This window comes from Pan troglodytes, chromosome 8 (genome assembly GCF_028858775.2).
Source record: "Pan troglodytes isolate AG18354 chromosome 8, NHGRI_mPanTro3-v2.0_pri, whole genome shotgun sequence".
In the NCBI taxonomy this organism is placed as follows: Eukaryota; Metazoa; Chordata; class Mammalia; order Primates; family Hominidae; genus Pan; species Pan troglodytes.
The window spans coordinates 80,255,141-80,279,645 of NC_072406.2; the positions used below are offsets into that span (position 1 = coordinate 80,255,141).

The 24,505-nt window shown below is 36.8% G+C and overlaps 1 protein-coding gene across 49 annotated transcripts in view; it reads right to left on the reverse strand.

Moving 5' to 3' along the window:
• Positions 1-24,505, reverse strand: part of HERC4 (HECT and RLD domain containing E3 ubiquitin protein ligase 4) — a 154,030-nt gene that overhangs the window by 114,239 nt on the left and 15,286 nt on the right. For 22 of the 49 annotated variants that reach the window (XM_054660160.2, XM_054660159.2, XM_054660154.2 and 19 more), the window contains 2 exons: positions 9,305-9,464; positions 3,015-3,091 (listed from right to left, as the gene is read on the reverse strand). In XM_054660160.2, coding sequence (XP_054516135.2) covers positions 3,015-3,091; positions 9,305-9,464 — 237 coding nt within the window. Of the gene's footprint in view, positions 1-3,014; positions 3,092-4,311; positions 4,624-9,304; positions 9,465-24,505 lie in introns of all 49 variants that reach the window. The other 27 variants (XR_010146619.1, XR_010146618.1, XR_010146617.1 and 24 more) reach the window with 3 other exon arrangements.

A 24,505-nucleotide genomic window follows, 5' to 3' on the forward strand; every position in this document is an offset into this window, starting at 1 on the left:
ACAACAAAACAGTACACACTTAAAAGTAAGCTTCCTTCCAAAAAAATCAGAATCCTGGTTCCTCTTTCAAGAGACAACCACTCTTTTTTTTTTTTTTTTTTGAGACAGAGTCTTGCTCTGTCGCCCAGGTTGGAGTGCAGTGGCGCAATCTTCGCTCATTGCAACCTCCGTCTCCTGGGTTCAAGTGATTCTCCTGCCTCAGCCTTCTGAGTAGCTGGGATTACAGGCGCGTGCCACCACGCCTGGCTAATTTTTTAAAAATATTTTTAGTAGAGACAGGGTTTCACCATGTTGGCGAGGCTGGTCTCGAACTCCTGACCTACTGATCTGCCCACCTCAGCCTCCCAAAGTGCTAAGATTACAGGTGTGAGTTACCGCACCCAGCCTGGGACAATTTCTCTTACCAATTACTGGTAAGTCCTTCAAGAAATGTTCTATGCACATATAAATAGACATTTGTATACATGCATAGAGATATTGTAAAAATGCAGATTTGATAATATTGCTCACCCCAAAAAATATATTTCAGTGCTTTCTCATTGCTCTTGGGATAAACACTTTAAACAAGGCCTATAAGGTGCTGTATGCTCTACCTATGTTTCCAATCTCTTCTCATATCAGTCACTCACTATACTCTAGCCATATTGCCTTCCTTTATATTCTCCAATGGCCAGTTCTCACACACTTGCTGTTCTCTCTACCTAAACCTTTCCCTCATCTTTGTCCAGTTCATTTCAACTCTCTCCCAGCAGGAGCCTTCCTTCCCTGATCTCCCAGATTAGGTCTAGTACCGCTGTCCTATGTTCTAAATACCCTGGTTTTTCTTTATAGCCCTTATCATAGTATGTAATTATATCATTATTTGAATGACTATATCACGAGGGCTAGTAAGTAGTATACTGCTTATTACTGTATACTGTAGTATGCCTAGTTCATACTAAGGGCTCTAAAAAATGTTTAGCGGCTGGGCACAGTGGCTCACGCCTGTAATCCCAGCACCTTGGGAGGCTGAGGCGGGAGGATCACCAGGTCAGGAGATCGAGACCATCCTGGCTAACACAGTGAAACTCCACCTCTACTAAAAAAAATGCAAAAAATTAGCCAGGCGTGGTGGCAGGCGCCTGTAGTCCCAGCTACTCGGGAGGCTGAGGCAAGAGAATGGTGTGAACCCAGGAGGCGGAGCTTGCAGTGAGCCGAGATCATGCCACTGCACTCCAGCCTGGGTGACAAAGGGAGACTCCATCTCAAAAAAAAAAAAAAAAAAAACTTTAGCAAATGAATAAGATATTGCCTACACCACAAAGCTGAGTAAACAAACAAACAAACAAAAAGGTCAATATGAAAAACTGTCCTCAGTAAAACCTTTGAGTTTAAATTTATGTTAGATCCACCTACCAAAATATCAAAAGAGGAGTTGGCAAAACAACAAAGAATACACAGAGACTCCATATTCCTAACTATAGAAGTCCAAATTCCTTAATGTGACATTTAAGGCCCTTTATAACAGATTTCTCTTTTTATTTCAGCCTAAACTGAAGTATGAGTATGTCTCCCACTCCCTCACAACACCCACATAAAACTACATGCCAATATTCAAATATACCACTTTCTTAACTCTATGCCTTTACACCAGCACAACCCCCTTAGCCACTCAACATTTCTCCTTGTTCTTCTCAACATTTCTCCAATTATTAATAAAAAAATTAATCTTTAATAAATCTTTAAAGACTTGCATCAAATACTAATCCCCTCCTTATTATTACCAATTATATCAATTAGAAACAATTATATCATTGTCACAGCATTTTACTTTTACCTTGTCTGAAATAGTACATATTTTTTTCTGCCTCAGACTACAGTTATTTACTTGGATGTCTGTCTCTTTCACTAGATTGTATGATCCCTAAACCTGTCTCTTAATTTATCTGTGCTTCCCCATGGTTCCTAGTGCTTTATTTGTAGTAGGCTTCACTAAATAGTAACACTAAATAGTAACAATGGAGCAAATGGAACCTATTTCTTCTTTTTTTTTTTTTGAGACTGAGTCTCGCTCTGTCGCCCAGGCTGGACTGCAGTGCCGATCTTGGCTCACTGCAACCTCCGCCTCCCAGGTTCAAGCGATTCTCCTGCCTCAGCCTCCCGAGTAGCTGGGGCTACAGGTACGTGCCACCACACCCGGCTAATTTTTTGTATTTTTAGTAGGCACAGGGTTTTACCATATTGGCCAGGCTGGTCTTGAACTCCTGAACTCAGGTGATCTGCCCATCTCAGCCTCCCAAAGTGCTGGGATTACAGGCGTGAGCCACCGCGCCCAGCAAACCTATTTATTTTAATGGTAAAAAACATACATATGGCAGATTCTTTACTAGCCCATGTTCCAATCCTTAGCTAGGATACTAGTAAGTTAAACTGGTAAGAGAGGAATGCAAACAAAGCTAATAAATATGATGTTTAGCCTTCTTTATTTCTATGCATAGAAAGTTCATCTATGAGATTAAATGAGATTGGGGAAGCAATCTTCCCCAGTTGCAGCTATGAAGAGTTTTTAACTGTTCAATAAACAGACACAAAAATCAATTTCATGTCTATATAATAAACAAAAAATGACACCATTCACAACAACAAAAAATCAAATACCTAGGGGAAAGTCTAATCGAAGGTGTATAAGACCTGTCCAGGGAAAACAAAATGCTAATGGAAAAAATTAAAGGGAGACTTAAATGGACAAATATACCGTGTTCTAGAATTGAAAGGTTCAATACTGTAAAGATTTTCCTTGAATTGATTGATAGAGACAACGAAATCCCAAATTCCTAGCAGTGTGTGTGTGTGTTTGTGTGTGTATGTGTGTGTACAGACTGACAAGCTAATTCTAAAAGTTATATGGAAATGAAAAGGATCAAGAACCAGGGCAATCTTGCAGAAAGATGAGCAAAGTTGGAGAACTATATGCACAATCAAAAAAGTATCAAGTAATAAAACTGAAGAGAAATAAAATAAAAACTAATGCTTACCTTTAGAAAGTGCAAGTGAATGATAGTAACCACAAGCAACCTGTACAATCTGGATATCTGACAAACTTTTAATATTTCTAGAAAAGAAGAAGACAGATCAAGACCAGTTAATTCCATTTAACAAATTGATCTTCAATGCTATTTATGTTATTTATCGATGGCCTACTATATGCACATAGGTCATATTATTTTTTTCATACAAGCTCAATTTTAGCGTACCAAAAATTTATGCTAAAACCAGTAAACAAGAGCTAGATACAAAAAAAAAATTAAAAGGGGTGAAAAGAACACATCTTGAAAAGACAGTATTTAAGCAAAGTGAGCTATACTCATACCTCAGGTACTCCTCAGAGTGCTCTTATAATTCAGATATTTTCTTTCATTATAAAAATGTGTTTTTAAATCATCAGCTTACAGTTAGAAACTTGGCAATACATCTGGAAAGCAAATGTACATTATCTAATTTGTCTAAAATTGGTGTTTTGCCTAGTTTAATGCACGTTCTCCTTTATCAGGTTTCTTAAGAACCAACAGGGATTCTTATATGTTCTACCAACTCTCAAATTATGAAACCTATTCCTTACAAGCTAACCTTTTGCTTTACGTCTAAATCAGGGACATTCAATTTTTTTACTCGGGAAATTTACTCAATTCACAGTTAAACAATCATTACTAACATGTTAAGTCTTATTTTCTTCTCTCTTGTATTTTGTCCTTATACTTTCGTAATTTCCTTCCCCCTTTCCTGAGTTTTGTTTCACCGCAACGCAACTTTAAAGGCTCGTTTTAAAAACATTACAAAACTCAATTAACTTTGTATGTACATCAACCACCCCAGCATCTCCATTGGTTCTTTCCCTTTGCCTGGTCATGTTACTGTTTTTCCTGAATGAATGTTTTCAAGAAAAAAAAGGGGGATGCCAGATGCGGATTACAGGTGGGTTACTGTAATCCCAGCACTTTTGGAGACCAAGGTAGGCGGATCACTTGAGGTCAGTCAGAAGTTCGAGACCAGACTGGCCAACCTGGTGAAACACTGTCTCTACTGAAAATAAAAAAAAAAAAAAAATTAGCCAGGTGTGGTGGCACGCTGTAGTCCCAGCTACTCGGGAAGCTGAGGCAGGAAAATGACTTGGACCTGGGAGGCAGAGGCTGCAGTGAGCCAATATCACACCATTGCACTCCAGAATGGGCAATAGAGTAAGACCCTGTCTCAAAAAAACAAAAAAGAAAGAAAGAAAGAAAAGAAAAAACGGGGGATGGGGAGGTACACAATATGTTTCTTATTTCCCTTTACCTGATACTGTCACCTGACCTGATTCTGCCATAAGAGAGTCCGGAGCAAATTCTGACCAGAGAGTCGACACACATGATTTTCGGGAAGCAGCTTCAGCAAATCAAATTTTGAGCAGGAAAAAGGAGAGTTACTCTGATTCCATATTATTGTATTAAAAATATTTTTATTTAGTGAAGTTATGCTCTTAACTACAAAACTTGAGAGTTGTACTGCTACAATTCAGCAGAATCCAACAAATTAGCAGGATCCAATGCACCTTCAAATTTTCAAACTCAACAAAATGCCATTTCTTTGAAATAGCAAAATCAAACACTGGCAATGCAAACAGAGTAAGGAATAAAAAATACATGAACATACCCAACTGTGCTCAAATTACTAAACATTTACTGTTATTGCTTATGCATACTAGGCAGATGATACATTGACCTGTTCAGCATATTAAGTATTTTAGGAAAAAAAAACACTATTCCGCGTATCAAGTACAATTTTGCAAATGAAACATTTCAAAATACTACATTCTCACAGTACTGTATGTTTTTTCCTTCAGAGCATTTATCGCTACTAACCACGGGTACCTATTCATTTAATATTTGTCTCCTCTGCTAAACAGTAAGTTCTGTGAAGGCAGACTATATGTCTTACACCCATGATAATGCCTGGCACCTACTATAGTGCCTAATTAATAGTACGTAATGAATATACTGTTAAAGGATAAATACATTTGTAAGGTCTTGGAGGCTTTAGTATTAGTCATAAAATTTGCCAAAAATTTTCTAAATTTGCACAGCAATTTATACTCAGTTACTCTCCTTTCCAAAATACTAACCTAAGGCTTGTAATACACATTAAATGCTAATATCTTTTACCATTATATGCTACAGAGACCAGAAATATATTCTTCTGTGTCATTACTGTGTTAAAGAAAAAACTATCCCCTTTCATCTTCATATAAATGTATTAATACCCTGAAGAATGGGGGATATTGGCTTTGTTTTCTTTGTTTTAGCTTTTAGAAATTAAAAAATACTGTGAATGGTAAAACAAGGCTTCCCATGTTCCATTTTTTCTAAAGAGATAAATTAGAAAATAATTAAATAAATTTGTTAGAACTCATCAAAAGTAATCCTCTTGGTCACATAAAAAAGATAATGTGTTTAATTATTTCTAATTTTTGAATATTCAAATACACTGAACAGAAAAGCAAAAGAAAGGCTGGGCGTGGTGGCTCAAGCCTGCAATCCCAGCACTTTGGGAGGCCAAGGCGAGCAGATCATAAGGTAAGGAGTTCAAGACCAGCCTGGCCAAAATGGCGAAACCCCGTCTCTACTAAAAATACAAAAATTAGCTGGGCATGGTGACGGGCGCCTGTAGTCCCAGCTACTTGGGAGGCTGAGGCAGGAGAATGGCTTGAACCCAGGAGGCGGAAGTTGCAGTGAGCCAAGATTGCGCCACTGCACTCCAGCCTGGGTGACAGAGTGAAATTCCGTCTCAAAAAAAAAAAAAAAAAAAAAGAAAGAAAGAAAAAGAAAAAAAGAAAAAGAAGCCAGAATAAATTTTGTAAATTAAAAAAAATATATACACACACACACATTGAAGATAAGATTTATATAGCCTTCCTTTGGGACTCTGCTAAAGCATATTAATTATGGAATATGTATACTGTTGTATTCTTCTGTTTTCCCAACTTAACGTGTAGCGGCAATACAGGCAGAAATCAGGCATTGCTAGTTATGTTTCTGAAGACAAAATTCCAACCACTAATGTTAACAATTAGTAAAAAGTTTATGTTATGTAATTAAACATTTGAGGAGCTAAAGCATTAAATATTTTGCAATTAAACACAATTACCAATTTTCTATTTTCCAGTTAAGCCACAACTTTCCTAGTAATTTAAGAAAAATCTTAACACCAACTTATTTCAATTTTGAAAAATTTATCTCAGAATAGGGGAGTAGATTTTTTAAAAAATGAAAAATTAAGACTAAAAACTGATCTACTCTATACCATTAAAAACTACTCTTTTTCTTTTTAATCTATAATGTTCCAAATTTTCAGATGCTAAAATTAGGCAGGAATTGTAATATATCTTCAAATGAATAACAAGAAAATAAATTGTATTTTTGACCAAGCTAATAATTCAAATATGTTTCGTTTGTATAGTCCAGAAATTGCTGTACTCACAAAAATCTTATACTATCTTGCCATAATTTTTTAATGTATATGTCCAAGAAGCAGAACTTTTAAAAGATAAACTACAACTTTATTGCCAACAATTATTTTTCTGAAGTCTGTGTGCAAAGTTATGTGTTTCCACTTATATTAAACTAAGATAATAAAATTTGGGTCAATTTTTTTAATAAAATGGTGTAATATATATTCTATATTAAAATCTAGCCAGAAATGCAGGTCTACAGACACTATTTAAAATACTTGGTCTTTCCCAAAATAGTGACTTCAAAACAAAACAAAATTAGAAGTAGGAAACAATCCATTATCAAATTGTTTCAGTTATATCCTCTCATTAATTTCACATTCTTCTTTAATATTATCCATCCACTGGCATTAAAAATGGGTTTTGTTGTCACAAAAGTATAACCTAATGTGAATCTTCACTTTTCTGATTACTCTTTTTTTTTATTTTTTGAGATGGAGTCTCGCTCTGTCGCCTAGGCTGGAGTGCAATGGTGCAATCTTGGCTCACTGCAACCTCCGCCTCCCAGGTTCAAGCAATTCTCTGCCTCACCCTCCTGAGTAGCTGGGATTACAGGCGCCCGCCTGGCTAATTTTTTTTATTTTTAGAAGAGACAGGGTTTCACCTTCTTGGCCAGGCTGGTATTGAACTCCTGACCTTGTGATTCACCCACCTCGGCCTCCCAAAGTGCTGGGATTACAGGCGTGAGCCACTATGCCCAGCCTATTCTGATTACTCTTACGAAAATCTATAAACACTAGGCAGGACACAGTGGCTTACGCCTGTAATCTCAACACTTTGGGAAGCCAAAGCCGGTGAATCCCTTGAGTCCAGGAATTTAAGACCAGCTGGGCAACATGGTGAAACTCTGTCTCTACAAAAAATACAAAATTGGCCAAGCATAGTGGTGCACGCCTATAGTCGCACCTACTAGGGAGGCTGTGGTGGGAGGATGGCTTGAGCCCAGGAGGTCGAGGCTGCAGTGAGCTGTGAGCATGCCACTGCACACCAGCCTGGGTGACAGAGTGAGACCTTGTCTCAAGAAACAAACAAACAAAAATCTATAAACACCAATTTTTAGAAATCTGTTTATAGATACTATATGTAAAATTTACAAAGCTGGCTGACATCTCTAAGCCACCTAGAAAAAGCCTTACATCTAAAAAATGATTTGGTACTGAAATTAAAACCAAAAGTCACTTGGCACTCTTCCTTTTATAAAAAAACATTTCCACTGAAATACTAAATGGCCCTTTAAAAGCTGGTAATATCAGTAAAAACTATGTATATGTTACAACAAATCAGATCAAGCCATAAAATTTTGAAAAACTGAGAAGGATGAAAAGCAGAAATACCTTAACATACAGCTTAAAGTTAATACAGATGCTGAGCACATACAAAAATAAAGATGTTTAAACCAAATAACTCAAGTAAATTCTCTTTCAGGTCCCCATCCAGGTTCATAGTTGTTATTATTGGACAACCCTCATATAAATTTTATACGTAATAAAATTCTCTCCTTATAATTAACTTTCTTTCCATTTATTATTTACCTATGTATTACCAACTAAAGTCCCTTAAAAGTGAACAGCAACAAAAGTTTAAGTATGAGAATCATCAGACTGGTAGAGTAAAAATAAAGGAAACTAGAAAGTTTTGCCATGAATCATGGTTTTGAGAATACTGACTCAGAAGATCTAACATGCAAATCTCTTTTCATCCTAAACACAGTTTTTTAAAAATCTTAAATTTAAAATCCTGTTCTATAAGAATTACTATTACTAGGAAAAAGAACAAAAGAGTTTAAAGAGGTCAGAATTTGTGTAAATTTTAAAACTAAGTATGAGTTAATGTATTATTTATGTATCTGAAATAAACTGAATACTGAAATCTGTATATTTTTACCTATGTAATTCATGCTGTTAGAGTTTTTAATATTAAAACAATGATTAGCCAGGCACAGTGCCTCACGCCTATAATCATGAGTACTTTGGGAGGCCAAAGTGGGCAGATCTCGAGGTCAGGAGTTCGAGACCAGCCTGGCCAACATGGTGAAACCCCATCTCTACTAAAAATACAAAAAATTAGCCGGGCGTGGTGGTGGGCGCCTGTAATCCCAGCTACTTGGGAGGCTGAGGCAAGTGAATCGCTTGAAACCAGGAGGTGGAGGTTGCAGTGAGCCGAGATCACACCATTGCACTCCAACCCAGGCAACAGTGTGAGACTCTGTCTCAAAAACAAACAAACAAAAAACAATAATGCCCTATGTAACTGTGTAAGACTAAAATATTGATGAGGCACTGCTTATTTTTTAATTGTGAAATAATTATATGAATTAATTAAATTGTGCTCACTGCTATGTACAAAGTGGAAAGTGACTAAATTTACAGTAAGCATGTTGGACTTCTAAACAATAAAGACTAAAAAAAAGACAAGTTAGTGAAAAACATTCAACAAACCAATATTTAATAAATATTTCAATAGCAGGAATACTCAAGGTAGTAGTAGTTTAAATTAGTATAACCCACTAAAAAAATTTGTAATGAAGCAAGTATTCTCTATGCTTTTTTTACAGACATAAATTCTATTGATTATAGAGAAAATATAGAGTATATAAAAATAGCAAATCAATCAATAGCTCAATCAACATCATAAGCAAGAACCAAATTCTTATCAAAGGACTCAAAGGGGAGAAATAATGAGATGTCAACTCTTACATGCCCAAAGATAAGCAGAACAATTTAGATTAACAAATTTATTTTAAAAGATTGTTAAGGACCTCTTTCTGGTCACCTTTGTTACCTGGGTACTCTGATGCATTCCTCTGATCCTACCAGGCCAAGCTGTCCATCAGAATCGAGACCCCAAGCATACACCTGGCCTTTGTCATTTAGCGCTAACGTATGAGCTTCTCCACATGAAACAGCTACAATATTTTGGGCATCCAGGGCAACAACCTGCTCTACAGAAATCAAGAAGAGAAATATTGCATTCTAGTACAGAAATCAAGGAAAAAGATATTGCATTCTGGTTTTGAACTTCCAATAAGAACAAAACACATTCTTCATTTTATACAAACAAGCTAAAGAAATGCTTAAACACACACTAGATATAACCAGTTATTTTGAACTATTCAACAAATATGTTCCATACGTAATTCTCATTGTGGTAAACCACAGATAAATATATCATAGGGCATAATCAACTCAGAATATCAAGTGACCTGAACATTTTGGGAAGAAGTTAAGGGTTTATAAAGATTCTCTCAGAATGTACCTTCTATTCAAATCTATTACTAATAAAAGAGTCCAGGTGAAAAAAAAAAAGAAGAAATCGTTGAAATAACCTGGGCTGCTTGATTTTAACAATAAGATCATAACTGCCACATATATTACAATGTATATGCTGCCGTGAAGTGATTCTGAAATTAAGGAAATAGGCATGATGTGCTGGCTCACGCCCATAATACCAGCATTTTGGGAGGCCAAGGAGGGCGGATCGCTTTAGGTCAGGAGTTCAAGACCAGCCTGGCCAAAACGGTGAAACTCCGTCTCTACTAAAAATACAAAAATTAGCTGGGTGTGTGGTGGTGCACGCCTGTGATCCCAGCTATTCAGGAGGCTGAAACAGGAGAATCGCTTGAATCTGGGAGATGGAGGTTGCAGTAAGCCACGATCATGCCACTGCACTCCAGCCTGGGTGACAGAGCCAGACCCTGTCTCAAGATAAAAAAAGGAAATTAAGGAAATAATCTGAATTAGCAATTTCTGAATGGAAAACAAAGTTTTTAAAGATCTCATAAATAAAGCATCTATTAGATATGGTGAGTAGAGAACTGAAAGGCAGTAAACCATGACTGACAGGGTTTCCATTTGTGGACTGCCAACTTAATATCAAAAGATACATGTAGTTAAAATATGTTCAAGTTTTAAATCAGAAATTAACTTAAAATATTGGCTCTTAAAATACTGGCCCTACTACCAGTAGCCATCAATTGACAAATCAATAAGGAAAGTGAATTTGTTTCTCTTAGTCCTCAAGATGTGTTTGTCAGTTTTTTTTACTAGTATCACAAGTTTTTTAAAAGATACCATTTAAAATTAACTTTCTTTCAGCTTAATAAGAAAGCTATAATCATTGTCTTCAACAAACTAAAAGTCTTATGTTGAAAGTGGTTAAAACTGGATCAATCAGGGTTTCTTCAGAGGCATAGTTTAGCTCAATTTACAAATGCAGCTGTTCAATAATGAAACAGACTGAACCAAAGAGGCTGAAATTCCTATCTATACAGAAATTCAAATTGTATCTAGATTACTATCTTGCATTTTGGAGAGGGAGGTTAGCCCTATATAGCCTCTAGGAACCTGCACAACTCTAATGATGTATTAAGTACTTACCTACTCCTGAAGCTTCCAGTACATGAAGTTTATTACACTAATATCTCATTTTTTGTACAGCTTTTAAAAAAGTATTTTACAGAAACATACAAAAACAAAAAAGGCAAGCAAGATATGACACACACTGTTCCAAAAAAAAATAAAGAAAAAATACTTAGAAGTAAAGCATCATTTGTTTATATCAAAACATTCCCATAAATCTTAGTTATGAAGAAGTAAATGTTTAAAAGATCTGTTATCTCACAGAGGTTCCAGAAAAAGTCAAGTTCTCTCCAGAACAATCCTCAAAGGAAGTAGCAGAAAATGATAGGAATGACAAGACAGGTAAGTAAGACTGCCTGGTTGGTTCAACAATAACAAATTAATAGCATCAGCTATAAAGATAGCAATGTAAAGTCAAAGGTACCAAAGGTACCAAATGTCAATGTAAAGTCAAAGATAGCAATGTAAAGTCAAAGGTACCAAAATCCACGAAACAAAGAAGCAATCATTTATATTAAACAGTTGTATTGTACACTTCTTGTGCTCCAAGCACTGGAGAGAGAGAGAGAATAAAACAAGCGTCCTAGCCCTCAATGAGTTTACAGCCTATGGAAAAGGAGGTGAGACAAAGATTGTGACTAAATGCTAAGATAAACATATACAAAAGGCATTAAAGGAATATGAGCTATTTATGTAAATCTTAAAAGATAGTCCAGGCGAGGTAGCTCACATCTATAATCCCAGCACTTGCAGAAGCCAAGGTGGGAGGATCACCTGAACCCAGGAGTTTGAGACCAGCCTGGGCAACATAGTGAGACCTCGTCTCTACAAATAATTTTTTAAAAAATTAGCCAAGCATGGTGGCACACACCTGTGGGGAGACAGAGTGGGGAGAATCACTCGAGCCCAAGCAGTTGAAGCTACAGTGAGCTGTGATCACGCCACTGTATTCCTTCATGGGCTATAGAGGGAGACTGTGTCTCCAGAAAAACAAACAAACAAACAAACAAACAAAAATGAAGAATTTTGGAAGACAGTGAAAACTAGCTAAGTCCTGAGCTGAGGTAAGAGAAGGAGTCCATGTATTCATTTGAGGAAATTTGAATTACTTGTTATGGCAAAACCAACAGCAAAGTCAAAAAACTGATGAAAAAAATCAGACAAAAAATATTCATCTCAGACAAAAGAATAACATCCTCAGTTTTTATTGACTTCGTAGGGAAAAAAAAAAAGGTCAGTAATTCGCATGACAAGTGGGTAAGAGATGTGAACCAAAAGTTCACAGAGAAAAAAACAGAAATGGCCCGTAGAGAAATGCAAATTCAAACTACACTGAGAAGCCAATAATAGATTCACTTAGAAAACTCATCAAGCTATACATATATTTTCAATTTTGCACTTTTCCATATGGGTTAAGCTTGAATAAAAAATCTATCAAGAGAGTAAGAAGACAAGCCATAGCCCAGGGGAAAACATTTGCAAAAGATACAGCTGATAAAGAAGTATTAATCCAAAGTAAACAAAGAATGCTTAAAACTCAACAAGAAAACGAACAATCCTATTTTAAAAACAGGTAAAAGACCAAAACTGACACCTCACCAAGGAAGATAAACAAATGGCAAGCAGGCATACAAACAGATGTTTAACTTATATGTTCAACTTATGTCCCATGGGAATTACAATTTAAAACAACATACCACTACACACCTATTAGAACGGCCACAAGACAAAACACTGACAACACCAGTTGTGGTGTCAAGGATGTGAAGCAACAGGAACTCTCCTTCATTGCTGGTGGGAATGCAAAATGGTACAGCCACTTTGGAAAACAGTTTGGCAGATTCTTACAAAAGTAAATATACTCTTACCATATGACCCAATTCCTTGATATTTACTCAAACACTTATGTCCACATAAACACCTGCACATGGATGTTTTGGTTTTTTTTTTTTTTTTTTTTTGAGACAGGGTCTCACCCTGTTGCCCAGGCTGAAGTGCAGTGGCATAATCATGGCTCACTGCAGCCTCCCAGGCTCAAGCAATCCTCCCACCTCAGCCTCCAGGGTAGCTGGGACTACAAGCACACGCCACCATACCCAGCTAATCTTTTAATTTCTTGTAGCAACAGGGTCTCACTATGTTGCCCAGGCTGGTCATGAACTCCTGGGTTCAAGTGCTCCTCCTACCTCAGCTTCCCAAAGTGTTAGGATTTACAGGCATGAGCCACCACACCCAGCCCACACGGAAGTTTCTAGCAGTTTTATTCATAATTGCCAAAACCCAGAAGCATCCAAGACGTCCTTCAGTAGGTGAATGGATAAACTGTGGTACATCCAGACAATGGAATATTTAGTGCTAAAAAGAAATGAGCTACCAAGCCATGAAAAGACATGGAAGAAATTTACTTAATAGTAAAAAAGCCAATCTGAAAAGGCTACAAACTACATGATCCCAACTATATGACAAGCTGGGAAAGACAACGATGGAGACAGTAAAATAATTAGTGGTTGCCAGGGGATACAGGGAGGGAGGGATGAATAGGCAGAGCATAGAGGATTTTGAGGGCAGTGAAACTATTCTACATGATATTACAATGATGGATACATGTCATTATACATCTGTTAAAATCCATTTAATGTGTAACACTAAAAATGAACGCTAAACTATGGAATTTGGGTAATAATGATATGTCAATGTAGATTCATTGATTTTAACAAATATGCCATTGTGCTGCAGAACATCCAGAAAGCTGGGGAGGTGGTGCATGGTAGGGGACAGGAAGTAGAAGGGAACTCTTTATTTTCTGCTCAGTTTTGCCCTGAACCTAAAACACTGCTCTAAAAAGAAAGGGTATTTTTTAAATTTGTTTTTTAAAAAACCCACATACCAAGATACCATTTATTCATCTGATAAAAATCAAAAAGTTTGATAAAAGTTCATGGGGAAAAAGGCACTCTTGTATACTGTTAGTCTAAAAACAAAACAGTACAACCTCTATGAAGAGAAATGTGGCAATATCTAACAAAACACATGCATTCACCCTTCAGACCTAGCAATTCCAATTCCAGGAATTTGTTCTACAGATATACCTCTGTGTATGTGTATATATATATATATTTGCAGCAATATATACAATAGCAAAACACTGGAAATTCTCCAGTATCCAAAAGATTCCATCTACACACTGAAATATTATGCTCTGCAATTAAAAAAAAAAATCAAGAAAAGAGGAAACTACACATTGTTATGAAAAGATCCCCAGGATATATTATCCACTGGGGAAGAAAAAAAATTAGATGTGGAATAGTGTACATGATTTGCTATTTTTTGTGTAAGAGGAAGAAGAAAACATATTCATATTTGCTAATATTTTATCTACATTTCAAAAACTCTGGAAAGATAAGTCAGGCACAGTGGCTCACATCTGTAATCCCAGGACTTTGGGAGGCTGAGGTGGACAGATCTTAAGGCCAGGAGTTAGAGACCAGCCTGGGTGGTGGGTGTCTGTAATCTCACTATGAGAATTGCCTGAATCCAGGAGGCAGAGGTTGCAGTGAGCCAAATTCACACCACTGCACTCCAGCCTGGGTGACAGAGTGAGACACTGTCTCAAAAAAAAAAAAAAAGAAAAGAAAAAAAAACTTTGGAAACTAACAAACGAACAGGCACAGTGGCTCACGCCACCTAGCACTTTGGGAGGCTGAGGCGGGAGGATGGCTTGAATCCAGGAGTTCGAAACCAGCCTCGGCAACATAATGAGACCCTGTCTCTACAAAAAAATTAAAAATTAGCCAGGCATGGGGGCAAATGCTTGTAGTTTCCACTAGTCAGGGAATTGAGGTGGGAGGATCTCTTGAGCCTATGAGGTCAGGGCTACAGTGAGCCGTGATTGTGCCACTGCACTCAAGCCTGGGAGACAGTAAGACGGTCTCAAAACAAAAAACAAACAAGGCCAGACGCAGTGGCTTATGCCTATAATCCCAGTACTTTGGGAGGCTGAGGCAGGCAGATTGTTGAGTCCAGGAGTTCAGGACCAGCCTGGACAACAAAAACCCCATCTCCACTAAAAAAACAAAACATTAGCCATGCACACCTATAGTCCCAGCTACTCAGGAGGCTGAGGTAGGAGAATCACCTGATCCTGGGAGCCTGTGGCTGCAGTGACCAAGATTGCACCACTGCACTCCAGCCTGGGCAACCAAAGTGAGACCCTTTCTCAAAAACAAAAAAACAACAACTAACAAGCGTAGTTACTTAGAAGGGATATAGGCAGAGGGAACAATAGCGTGGTCAAATGTAAGAGCTAAGCTTCTCAATGTATATTTAAATTGCTTTGATGTTTGAACCATGTGAATATATATTGTCTTTTCAAAACAAACAATAAATAAAAATAACTTAAAAAATATAAAAGAAACAGACCCTTAGAGTAAGTAGTTAAAGCAATGTATTAAAACCATTGTTTTCATTTTAAAACTAATCTGAGCTCTTTAATCTTTTTCAACATACTAAATACTGAAGATATTTTTTGTTCTTTCAGAATTTTAGCCCCATCAAATTATTGGGATACTAACTTTGAAAATGGATAATGACTTCAGCAATACATTATTATAAAAACACACAACTTGAGAATAATATTTAATAGCTGACTTTTCAGATATCAAATACACAAAACTGATAACTTCACTATAATTTTTAAAAAGTTATCTATTTTTTCCAAATGGCTCATCAAAATGAATAATCTCAACCATTTTTCCCCAGTATCCTAGAAAGTCATATCAATGGTTTGTTGAGACATTTTACATCCAAGTCAAATTCTGGTTGAATACTCAAATCAAGATGGCCTAAAAAGGGAGATAATGACAAGCAAGAATGAAGAGAAATAAATGAATCCAGCAAAACAAACAAAAAAATTCACTTACAAAGCCTGGCCCAGTAATGTTCCATGTAAGAAAGGGATGCAAAAAAAACTCATGCCAAATCTAACAGCTAACATTTATTATTTACTATGTTCCAGGTACTATCACCAAAGTACATTTACCTTTAAAGGCCAATAACACAATTAGAAAACGGAGAGTTAAGGGGGGATTAAACCACATCAATTGACGATCAGTAGAAAAACCCAAAGACCAAAAAAAAAAAAAAAACAAAGAAAAAACTTGCCACACAAGTCCATTAAAAAAACTATTGAATCCTTTGATAAATAAGGGCTACAAAATGTTGAAATTACAAATGTTTGATGCTAAACTTGTTGGAAAGGTTTAATAACAGCATATAATCATTATAGTCAACCGTAATTCTGAAATAAAAAGGTATGTTATTTAAAAATATAAATACACACAGACAAAACATATGGCAAAATGTTAACACTATTTTTTTTTTTTTTTTTTTTTTTTTGAGACAGAGTCTTGCTCTGTCCCCCAGGCTGGAGTGCAGTGGCACGATCTTGGCTCACTGCAAGCTCTGCCTCCCGGGTTCACGCCATTCTCCTGCCTCAGCCTCCTGAGTGGCTGGGACTACAGGCGCCCGCCACCACGCCCAGCTAGTTTTTTTTTTTTTTTTTTTTTTTTTTTGTATTTTTAGTAGAGACAGGGTTTCACCATGTTAGCCAGGATGGTCTTAATCTCCTGACCTCGTGATCCGCCCGCCTCGGCCTCCCAAAGTGCTGGGATTACAGGCGTGAGCCACCGTGCGTGGCCAATGTTAACACTATTCTTTCAACTTTTCTTTTCTTTTCTTTTCTTTTTTTTTGAGACAGGATCTCACTCTGTTGCCCAGGCTGGAGTGCAGTGGCGTGATCTCGGCTCACTGCAACCCCGCCTCCGAGGCTCAAGTGATCCTCCCACCTCAGGCTCCTGAGTAGCTGAGACTACAGGCTAATTTTTTGTGTTTTTTAGAGGTGGGGTTTCACTATGTTGCCCAGGGTGGTCTCGAACTCGTGAGCTCAAGCAACACGCCCGCCTCAGCCTCCCAAAGCGTTGAGATTACAGGCATGAGCCACCGCGCCCGGCCTCAACTTTTCTTTATGCTTCAAAATGTTCATATAAAAAGTGTGAAAAAAAAGTATCATTGTGTTCCTATCAGTATTTATGAATCAAAGTATTTCTCTTCAAGAAAAGAAAAAAAGAGACATTTAATTTTTGGAGGCACAAAAAGGAAAACACAAGTGGAAAAAATTGCCTTTTGCATTCATTTTTCAGAGACATAGGCAAAACCTGAAAAGATAAAGTGCTAGACAGATGAAACATATCCACTCTGTAGATAACGACTTCGAATACATCTCTAATAGGTCCTTGTTCATCATTACTTCTGGTTCTTCTTACACTTCTATCATTAATCATACTTTTGAAAACACTAATGGCGCATCATTTTACCGAGGAGAAAGAGGGCATCCTTCTTTGCTTCATAAAGACAGACTTTCATTTTTAGGCTTATTTTTAAAACAGTTAAAATGATCAACCTAATGAAAATTTTCATTTCTACATCATCTGTGTCCTTCCAATCACCTTTGTAGGCAAATCCAACTTCAGTGTTTGTTTGCTTACGAACTACATCAAGTACATTTTTCTGCACAAATATCATTAAAAAAAAGAATACTGTCTCACATACAGGATAGACAGGTCCAGGTTCTTGTTGCAAAATATTACATAACAAAGTACTTCCTGTTGAATGAGTAACTGGGTAAAAATATCCTATGTCCTCTGGGACCTCAGAAATATTATCAATTAAGCTTGTGAAAATTCATATAGAGTATCATCAACTCCAATTCATTGTGTAAGAGTTCACTTATATGATCAATTCCACCATCATAAAGTGCTGCTCTCTCTGATATGTCTGAATTGTGAAACATCTCCCTCTTGTCAATTTTCTTCTCTTTGCCATTACGAACACAGAGTGATTCTATATTCTTAATTGTGGAAAATGAAAGCTACAAAAAGAGAAAAATAAAAGCTACAAAGAGACTCCAGACTTGTTTTATACCTTCTTAAAAAATGACACAATACTCTGTACAATGCACGAAGAAACAGAAGGATGCTAAATACTGATAGTTTATTTCACTACTGCATCATCCTTCTAAGAAACCACATCATTCTTCCACTTATTAGTCTTTTTATTCTAGTCTAGCTGGGAATAATCAATTCTCACTATCTGCAGTAGTTATGTCCTATAAAATCACCATGAACATTGACTTAGCAAATATTGAATCATTGCCCCTGAAGAAAATACAAGGTAAGGTTCCTGCAAGCCTCTGGTCAGAACATTTTTGTCAACTGATAAATACATAATCTCGTTTTAGGGATGCTTCTGTTTTAAAACATCTCATTTAGTATGTATTTAAGCACTACACTTTTTTTTTTTTTAAGACCAGGTCTCTCTGTCGCCCAGGATGGAGTGCAGTGGTGAAATTACAGCTCACTGCAGCAGCAACCTCCCAGGCTCAGGTGATCCTCCTGCTTCAGCCTCCTGAGTAGCTGGGACCACGGACATGAGCTACCACACCCCACTAATTTTTTAATTATTTGTAGAGATGTGGTCTCCCTATTTTGCCCAGGCTAGTCTTGAACTCCTGGACTCAAGTAATCCTCCCAAAGTGCTGGGATTACAGGTTTGAGCCACAGCACCCGGCCTGGGGACCATTTTAAACAGCAAAATCACCAATAAGATGGGCAAAATATACAAAAAATGTGGCATTAAATATATCACAAAAAGGCCACTTGTTTGTAATGACAGCTAGAACAAAAAGGCAGAGCACTGCCTTGAACCTCTGCTGATAACGTGCACATCTGCTGACTCAAGTATTTGGCAGTTCTGTGAATGCCCATGTCCAGGAATGACCACAACTAAAACATTGATCATTTTATATAGAGAACAAAAATCTCTGTTGATGTTTTGTGTTCACGTTAACAGGATCTAGAATCAATAGTTTTATGAAGAGCGACAAGTATATCCACATTGAAAATTTTTAATACTGAGGTCAGAAGGAATATACTTTGTCAAATACCTATTTTAAAGAGATCATTTCAACTCTTTAGTACATGTTTAAAACCACCAGAGCTTAAGTTTCAAAATCCTCTGTCCTACCATGCCTCATTAGTTGTTAAAAATACAGATTTCCCCTTCTCTTCTCTCTGAACAACTCAAAACTCTAAACTAGGGCAATGCAGAGTATACCTAAAATCCATGCCTAAAAATTTAACTTTACAGTTCTCAAGATACCATACTATAAAATAAAAAAGATATTGTAGAGCTCCATTCTTACACATGTATGCAGAGAAAAGATTGGGAAAATGATTACCAAATTTAACACTGTTTCTTTACAAATTTTTTTTCTTTTCTTCTTGTTTTATTAAACAACTGAATGTGCAGTTGAAGTATTTAATGATTTTTTTTTTTTTTTTTTTTTGAGACCGAGTCTCACTAACTCTGTTGCCCAGGCTGGAGTGCGGTGGTGCAATCTCGGCTCACAGCAACCTCCACCTCCCAGGTTCAAGAAATTCTCCTGCCTCAGCTAACCACGCCTAGCCGGCACCACCACGTCCAGCTAATTTTTTGTATTTTTAGTAGAGATGAGGTTTCACCATGTTGGCCAGGCTTGTCTCAAACTCCTGACCTCAAGTGATCCACCCACCTCAGCCTCCCAAAGTGTTGGGATTACAGGCATGAGACATATATCTGTCCCATTTTATGATTCTGACTTTTTAAAGATAAAGATATTAATCACTTGGGATTAGTGAATAACATCAATGAGTAATTCAGATTTAAATATAACTTTAATATTTAATTATTTAAATAACTTTAAATAATTACATTGCTAATTTTGTTGCAAACAAATAACCAAAGGCTACTTCACTCAAGGCATAAACTTCCCTATTACTGAAAAATAACAGTGAAATTATTGTTTAAGTAAAACAAAGTGCAACTATTGTTTACTAATACTTTTATATTTATTTTTATTTTTTTATGTTGTTTTTATTTTTGAGACAGAGTCTCGCTCTGTTGCCCAGGCTGGAGTGCAGTGGCACGATCTCGGCTCACTGCAACCTCCGCCTCCTGGGCTCAAGCGATTCTCCTGACTCAGGCTCCCGAGTAGCTGGGATTACACAAGTGTGCCACCACGTCTGGCTATTTTTGTATTTTTAGTAGGGACGGGGTTTCACCATGTTGCCTAGGCTGATGGTAACTGATACTTTTAAAAGGATCTCTAACATGATGCACTTAACAATCATCACAAACTTTAAGACAAATTCAGAATTAAAGAAACAAACAAAACTAAAACATCAATAAATTAAAATTTTTATTCCCTCTAATTATTACTAATAATTACCAGTAGCAGTTTGGAATGGTACAATCCATAGCCAAGAAAGTATTTTAGTGGGTTCCCTGATAAAATCTAAAGTTAATATAAACTAACTTATGTGTCTTAGTTGACAGCAAACAATAAAATGTTTATATGAAGAAACAACAAGATTAAGAAATTATTTGTAATGCATATGTTGACAAGTTCATACCCCTTTTATATATTTATACAGAGGAATACAATTAATGTATATGAAGAGCTTATGTGCCTGGCACTAAGCTTAGCACTTTAATTACTTAATCTTATTTAATCCTCATAACACCATGAGGAAGTTATCCTTAAGCTTCACAGATAAAGGCACTAAGTTATAAACATTTCTGTATTTATTGAACCACTGTCCTTTTGTTAATATTCAAATATAACATAGTTATGTTTCAATAATTTACTTCCAAAATATAGTTTTATTTTCACTTAGGGGCATTACAATATCCTTTTTTTTTTTTTTTTGAGACAGAGTCTCGCTCTGTAGCCCAGGCTGTAGTGCAGTGTCGTGATCTCAGCTCACTGCAACCTCTGCCTCCTGGGTTCAAGCGATTCTCCTGCCTCAACCTCCTGAGTAGCTGGGATTACAGGCGCCGGCCACCATGCCCCACTAATTTTTGTATTTTTAGTAGAGGGGGGGTTTCACAATGTTGGACCAGGCTGGTCTTGAACTCCTCAGGTGATCCACTGGCCTCAGTCTCCCAAAGTGCTGGGATTACAAGCGTAAGCCACCACGCCTGGCCCTTTTCTTTTAAAGAAGTACTATCTGGATGTCTATGAACTGCTAAAATTAGTTGCTTTGAAGAGGAAAGAAGAGGTAAAGGTGAAATATAAAGACTCCAACATAATACAATACAGTCATACAGTTGCTTTAGTTCAATTTCTTTCAAAGACAAGCCAAGAATGAACCCTCAGAATATATTAGTAGAGTTTTAAATTTTAAATTTTTCGCTCTAATGTAGCTGATGGTGATCAAGTTCATTAAAACAAGAGTCTATGATCTTCCTTTCCTAAGACACAACCAATAAAATACATTGATCATGTGTTCATTCAATAACCCTGCCCTGAGTTCCTTCTATGTGCACCATAGTATTTCACTGCGGTTTTAGCAAAGACATGTAAGACAAGGTTTTCCACCATCCAGGAGATGACATGGTAGGGAAGATCATTGTAATGGGAAGACAGCGATGCAATTTATTAAGTTATTGAATTCCATGGACTGTACTTGGTAGTACACAAAATGTGTGACTTGAATTCTTATAAGAGTGACCAAGGAGTAATGACGGAGGTGGTACTTTAGCTGGGTAAATTTCAAGACAGAGAAACTGAAATATACCTTGGAAAGATTAACCTGGAATTAATAAGAATGAACTGGAGCAGGGAGATCAGTTAAAGAGCTACTAGCCACAGTTCTCACGTACACCAGCAATAGTCCAGAATGAAAACAAAGAATTTTAGATTGAGAGAGGAGGAAACTAAGGACCCAATAGTTTAAAGTAATTAACTCAAAACGACACAGTTAGCTATTTGCAAAGGAAATTAAAAAACAAGACAGTCACTGAGAAAAATAACCAAAATCTGGCAACTGGGTCAATGTTGGTGCTACGGGAAAGGAAAAGACCCTAAAGTGAATTTAAGGTCTGAACCTAAGTGAGTGCAAGCATTAACAAACAAGGAAAAGGAGTTGTTTTTGCATTTTGTTTTGACAGATAAAGATAACTAACTGCAATGGCTTCCATTTTAAATGTTCCTTTTTTTGTTCTCCACAACTTAACAGTTTTATACAATTTCAAACATCCATGTAATATATATACATATTTGTCCTTGATTTTCTTGACATAAATTTCTCTCACAGTCAAGCACTGTATAACAGTGGGCACACAGTTTATCAACAACACACTAAGCCAAAATATTATTCAGATTGGTGTGAAAATAACAGCAAATGCAAAATAAGAGTACAGAAGTATGATCAAACCATGCATTCTACATTTTAAGGTCAGCTCATCATTTTGGGAAGGGCAGGGCTGGTTTTAAAAGTATAACTAACGGTGGTTCATGCCTGTAATCCCAGCACTTTGGGAGGCCAAAGCGGGTGAATCACAAGGTCAGGAGTTCGAGACCAGCCTGGCCAACATGGTGAAACCCTGTCTCTACTAAAAACAAAAATTAGCCGTGCGTGGTGGCAGGCGCCTATAATCCCAGCTACTTGGGAGGCTGAGGCAGAAGAATCGCTTGAACCCAGGAGGCGGAAGTCAAAGTGAGCCGAGATCACGCCACTGCACTCCAGCCTGGGTGACAGGGTGAGACTCTGTCTCAAAAAAAAAAAAAAAAAAAAAAAGTATAACTAAGTATATTTACTCAAGTGCCTATGATCCTCAAAATATCAGTACACAAACTACACCTTATTATTTTTTTTTCTTTTAAGACAGAGTCTTGTTCTGTTGCCCAGGATAGAGTGCAGTGGTGCAATCACTGCAACCACCACCTTCTGGGTTCAAGCAATTCTCATGCCTCAGCCTCCTGAGTAGCTGGGATTACAGGCGTGCATCACCACACCCAGCTAATTTTTTCTATTTCTAGTAGAAATGGGATTTCACCATGTTGCCCAGGCTGGTCTGGAATTCCTAAGCTCAGGCAATCCGCCTGCCTTGGCCTCCCTAAGTGCTAGGATTACAGGTGTGAGCCACCATGCCTGGCCACCTTATAATTATTAATCATTAAATAACCTTTTTAAAATCAATGATCAATCTAACTTCCATCGCGTATGTGCTTCTCACAAGAAAAAAAAAGGCATCTTTAATTCTTTTCCTTTTTGGTCACATTATTGTATCTTTAAAGTCTGAAGGTAAAGGGGTCCAATCCATTTTATATCGCTCCAATAAAGCATTACCTCTAAGTACCATAAACAAATAATTTTTTATAATTTTGGCATAGTCTTTGAATAAGAGCTCTAGTAAGGTTAATTGAAGACTAAAGGCAAAGAAGTACTTCCATGCCTAGCACAATATCAAGGGCACAGCAGGAAGACAACTGTCTGTTGAATAAATGTCTGAACTTCAGGCATAAATGAAAAGATCTGTATTGTATATCTGGAGGTAATTATGAAAGCAATATAGTTTCCCTATAGGACAATATACAGTCATTAGGCAAATATGAAACAGCATAATACCACATTACCGTAAGGCAGACCTAAATTTAAATTCCCACTCTAATATTGTTTTTTCTTCTAGGCAAACACTTATTGAATACTCACCATATGCTAGGCATTGTTCTTTGCACTGTTAGGTTTTATCTTTATTTTTTTGAGACGAGAGTTTCACTCTGTCACCAGGCTGGAGTGCAGTGGCACAATCTCGGCTCACTGCAACCTCCACCTCCCGGGTTCAAGCAATTCTCCTGCAGCTACTCTAGGAGTTTGGCATGATTATCCTAATTTTAGAGAAGAGAACACCTAGGCACAGAAAGGTTAAGCAATGTGACCAAGAAAACAGATCTAGCAACAGAGCCAGGATTTTTATGTAAGCACTCTAATTCCAAAGCCTACCCTTTAAAAAAAAAAAAAAAAATTGAATGGGTAACATATTTACATTGTTTTTTAAAAGGTATGCAGTGAGAGTCTACTATGTATGTTCTCCATCAATCTAACTCTCACCACTTCTTTTCCCACCTCTACACCAACAGTTACCAATGTTATTATTTGTATATATCCTTCCAGGGTTTTTTGTGTATCTATAAAGCAAATGCAAGTGTGTATTTTTCCTTGTTTAAAAAACCCAAAATGTAGCTCTCTATACATTACTCTCTACACCTTGCTCATTTTACTTAATGTATATTAAAAACTGTCTTTAAAAAAAGTTAATACGTATTACTGTTTTTTTAGAATTTTCCTAGCTACTTTTTCTTTTTCCATATGAACTTGAGTATATATTTGTCTACTTCCCTCAAAAGCCATTTGACATTTTCATTGAGATCATACTAAATTTACAAATTAGAGAAAATTGACGGGTTGATGTGGTTGAGTGTCCCTATCCATAAATGTGGTTTTCATTTGCTCAAGTTTTTTGTGCCCCTCAGTAATGCTTTCAAGTCTTCATCATATAGGTCTTGCACATTTCTTACTACTTTATTCCTGGGTTATTTTGTTTCTCTCGCTATTATAATAATATTATATATTATAATATAATATAATATTATATTTTGTTTCTCTTGCTATTATAATAATTTGGTTTCTTTTCTTCCATTGTTCTAATTGGCTCTTGTTCCTACTCAGCTTTAATTTCAACTTTG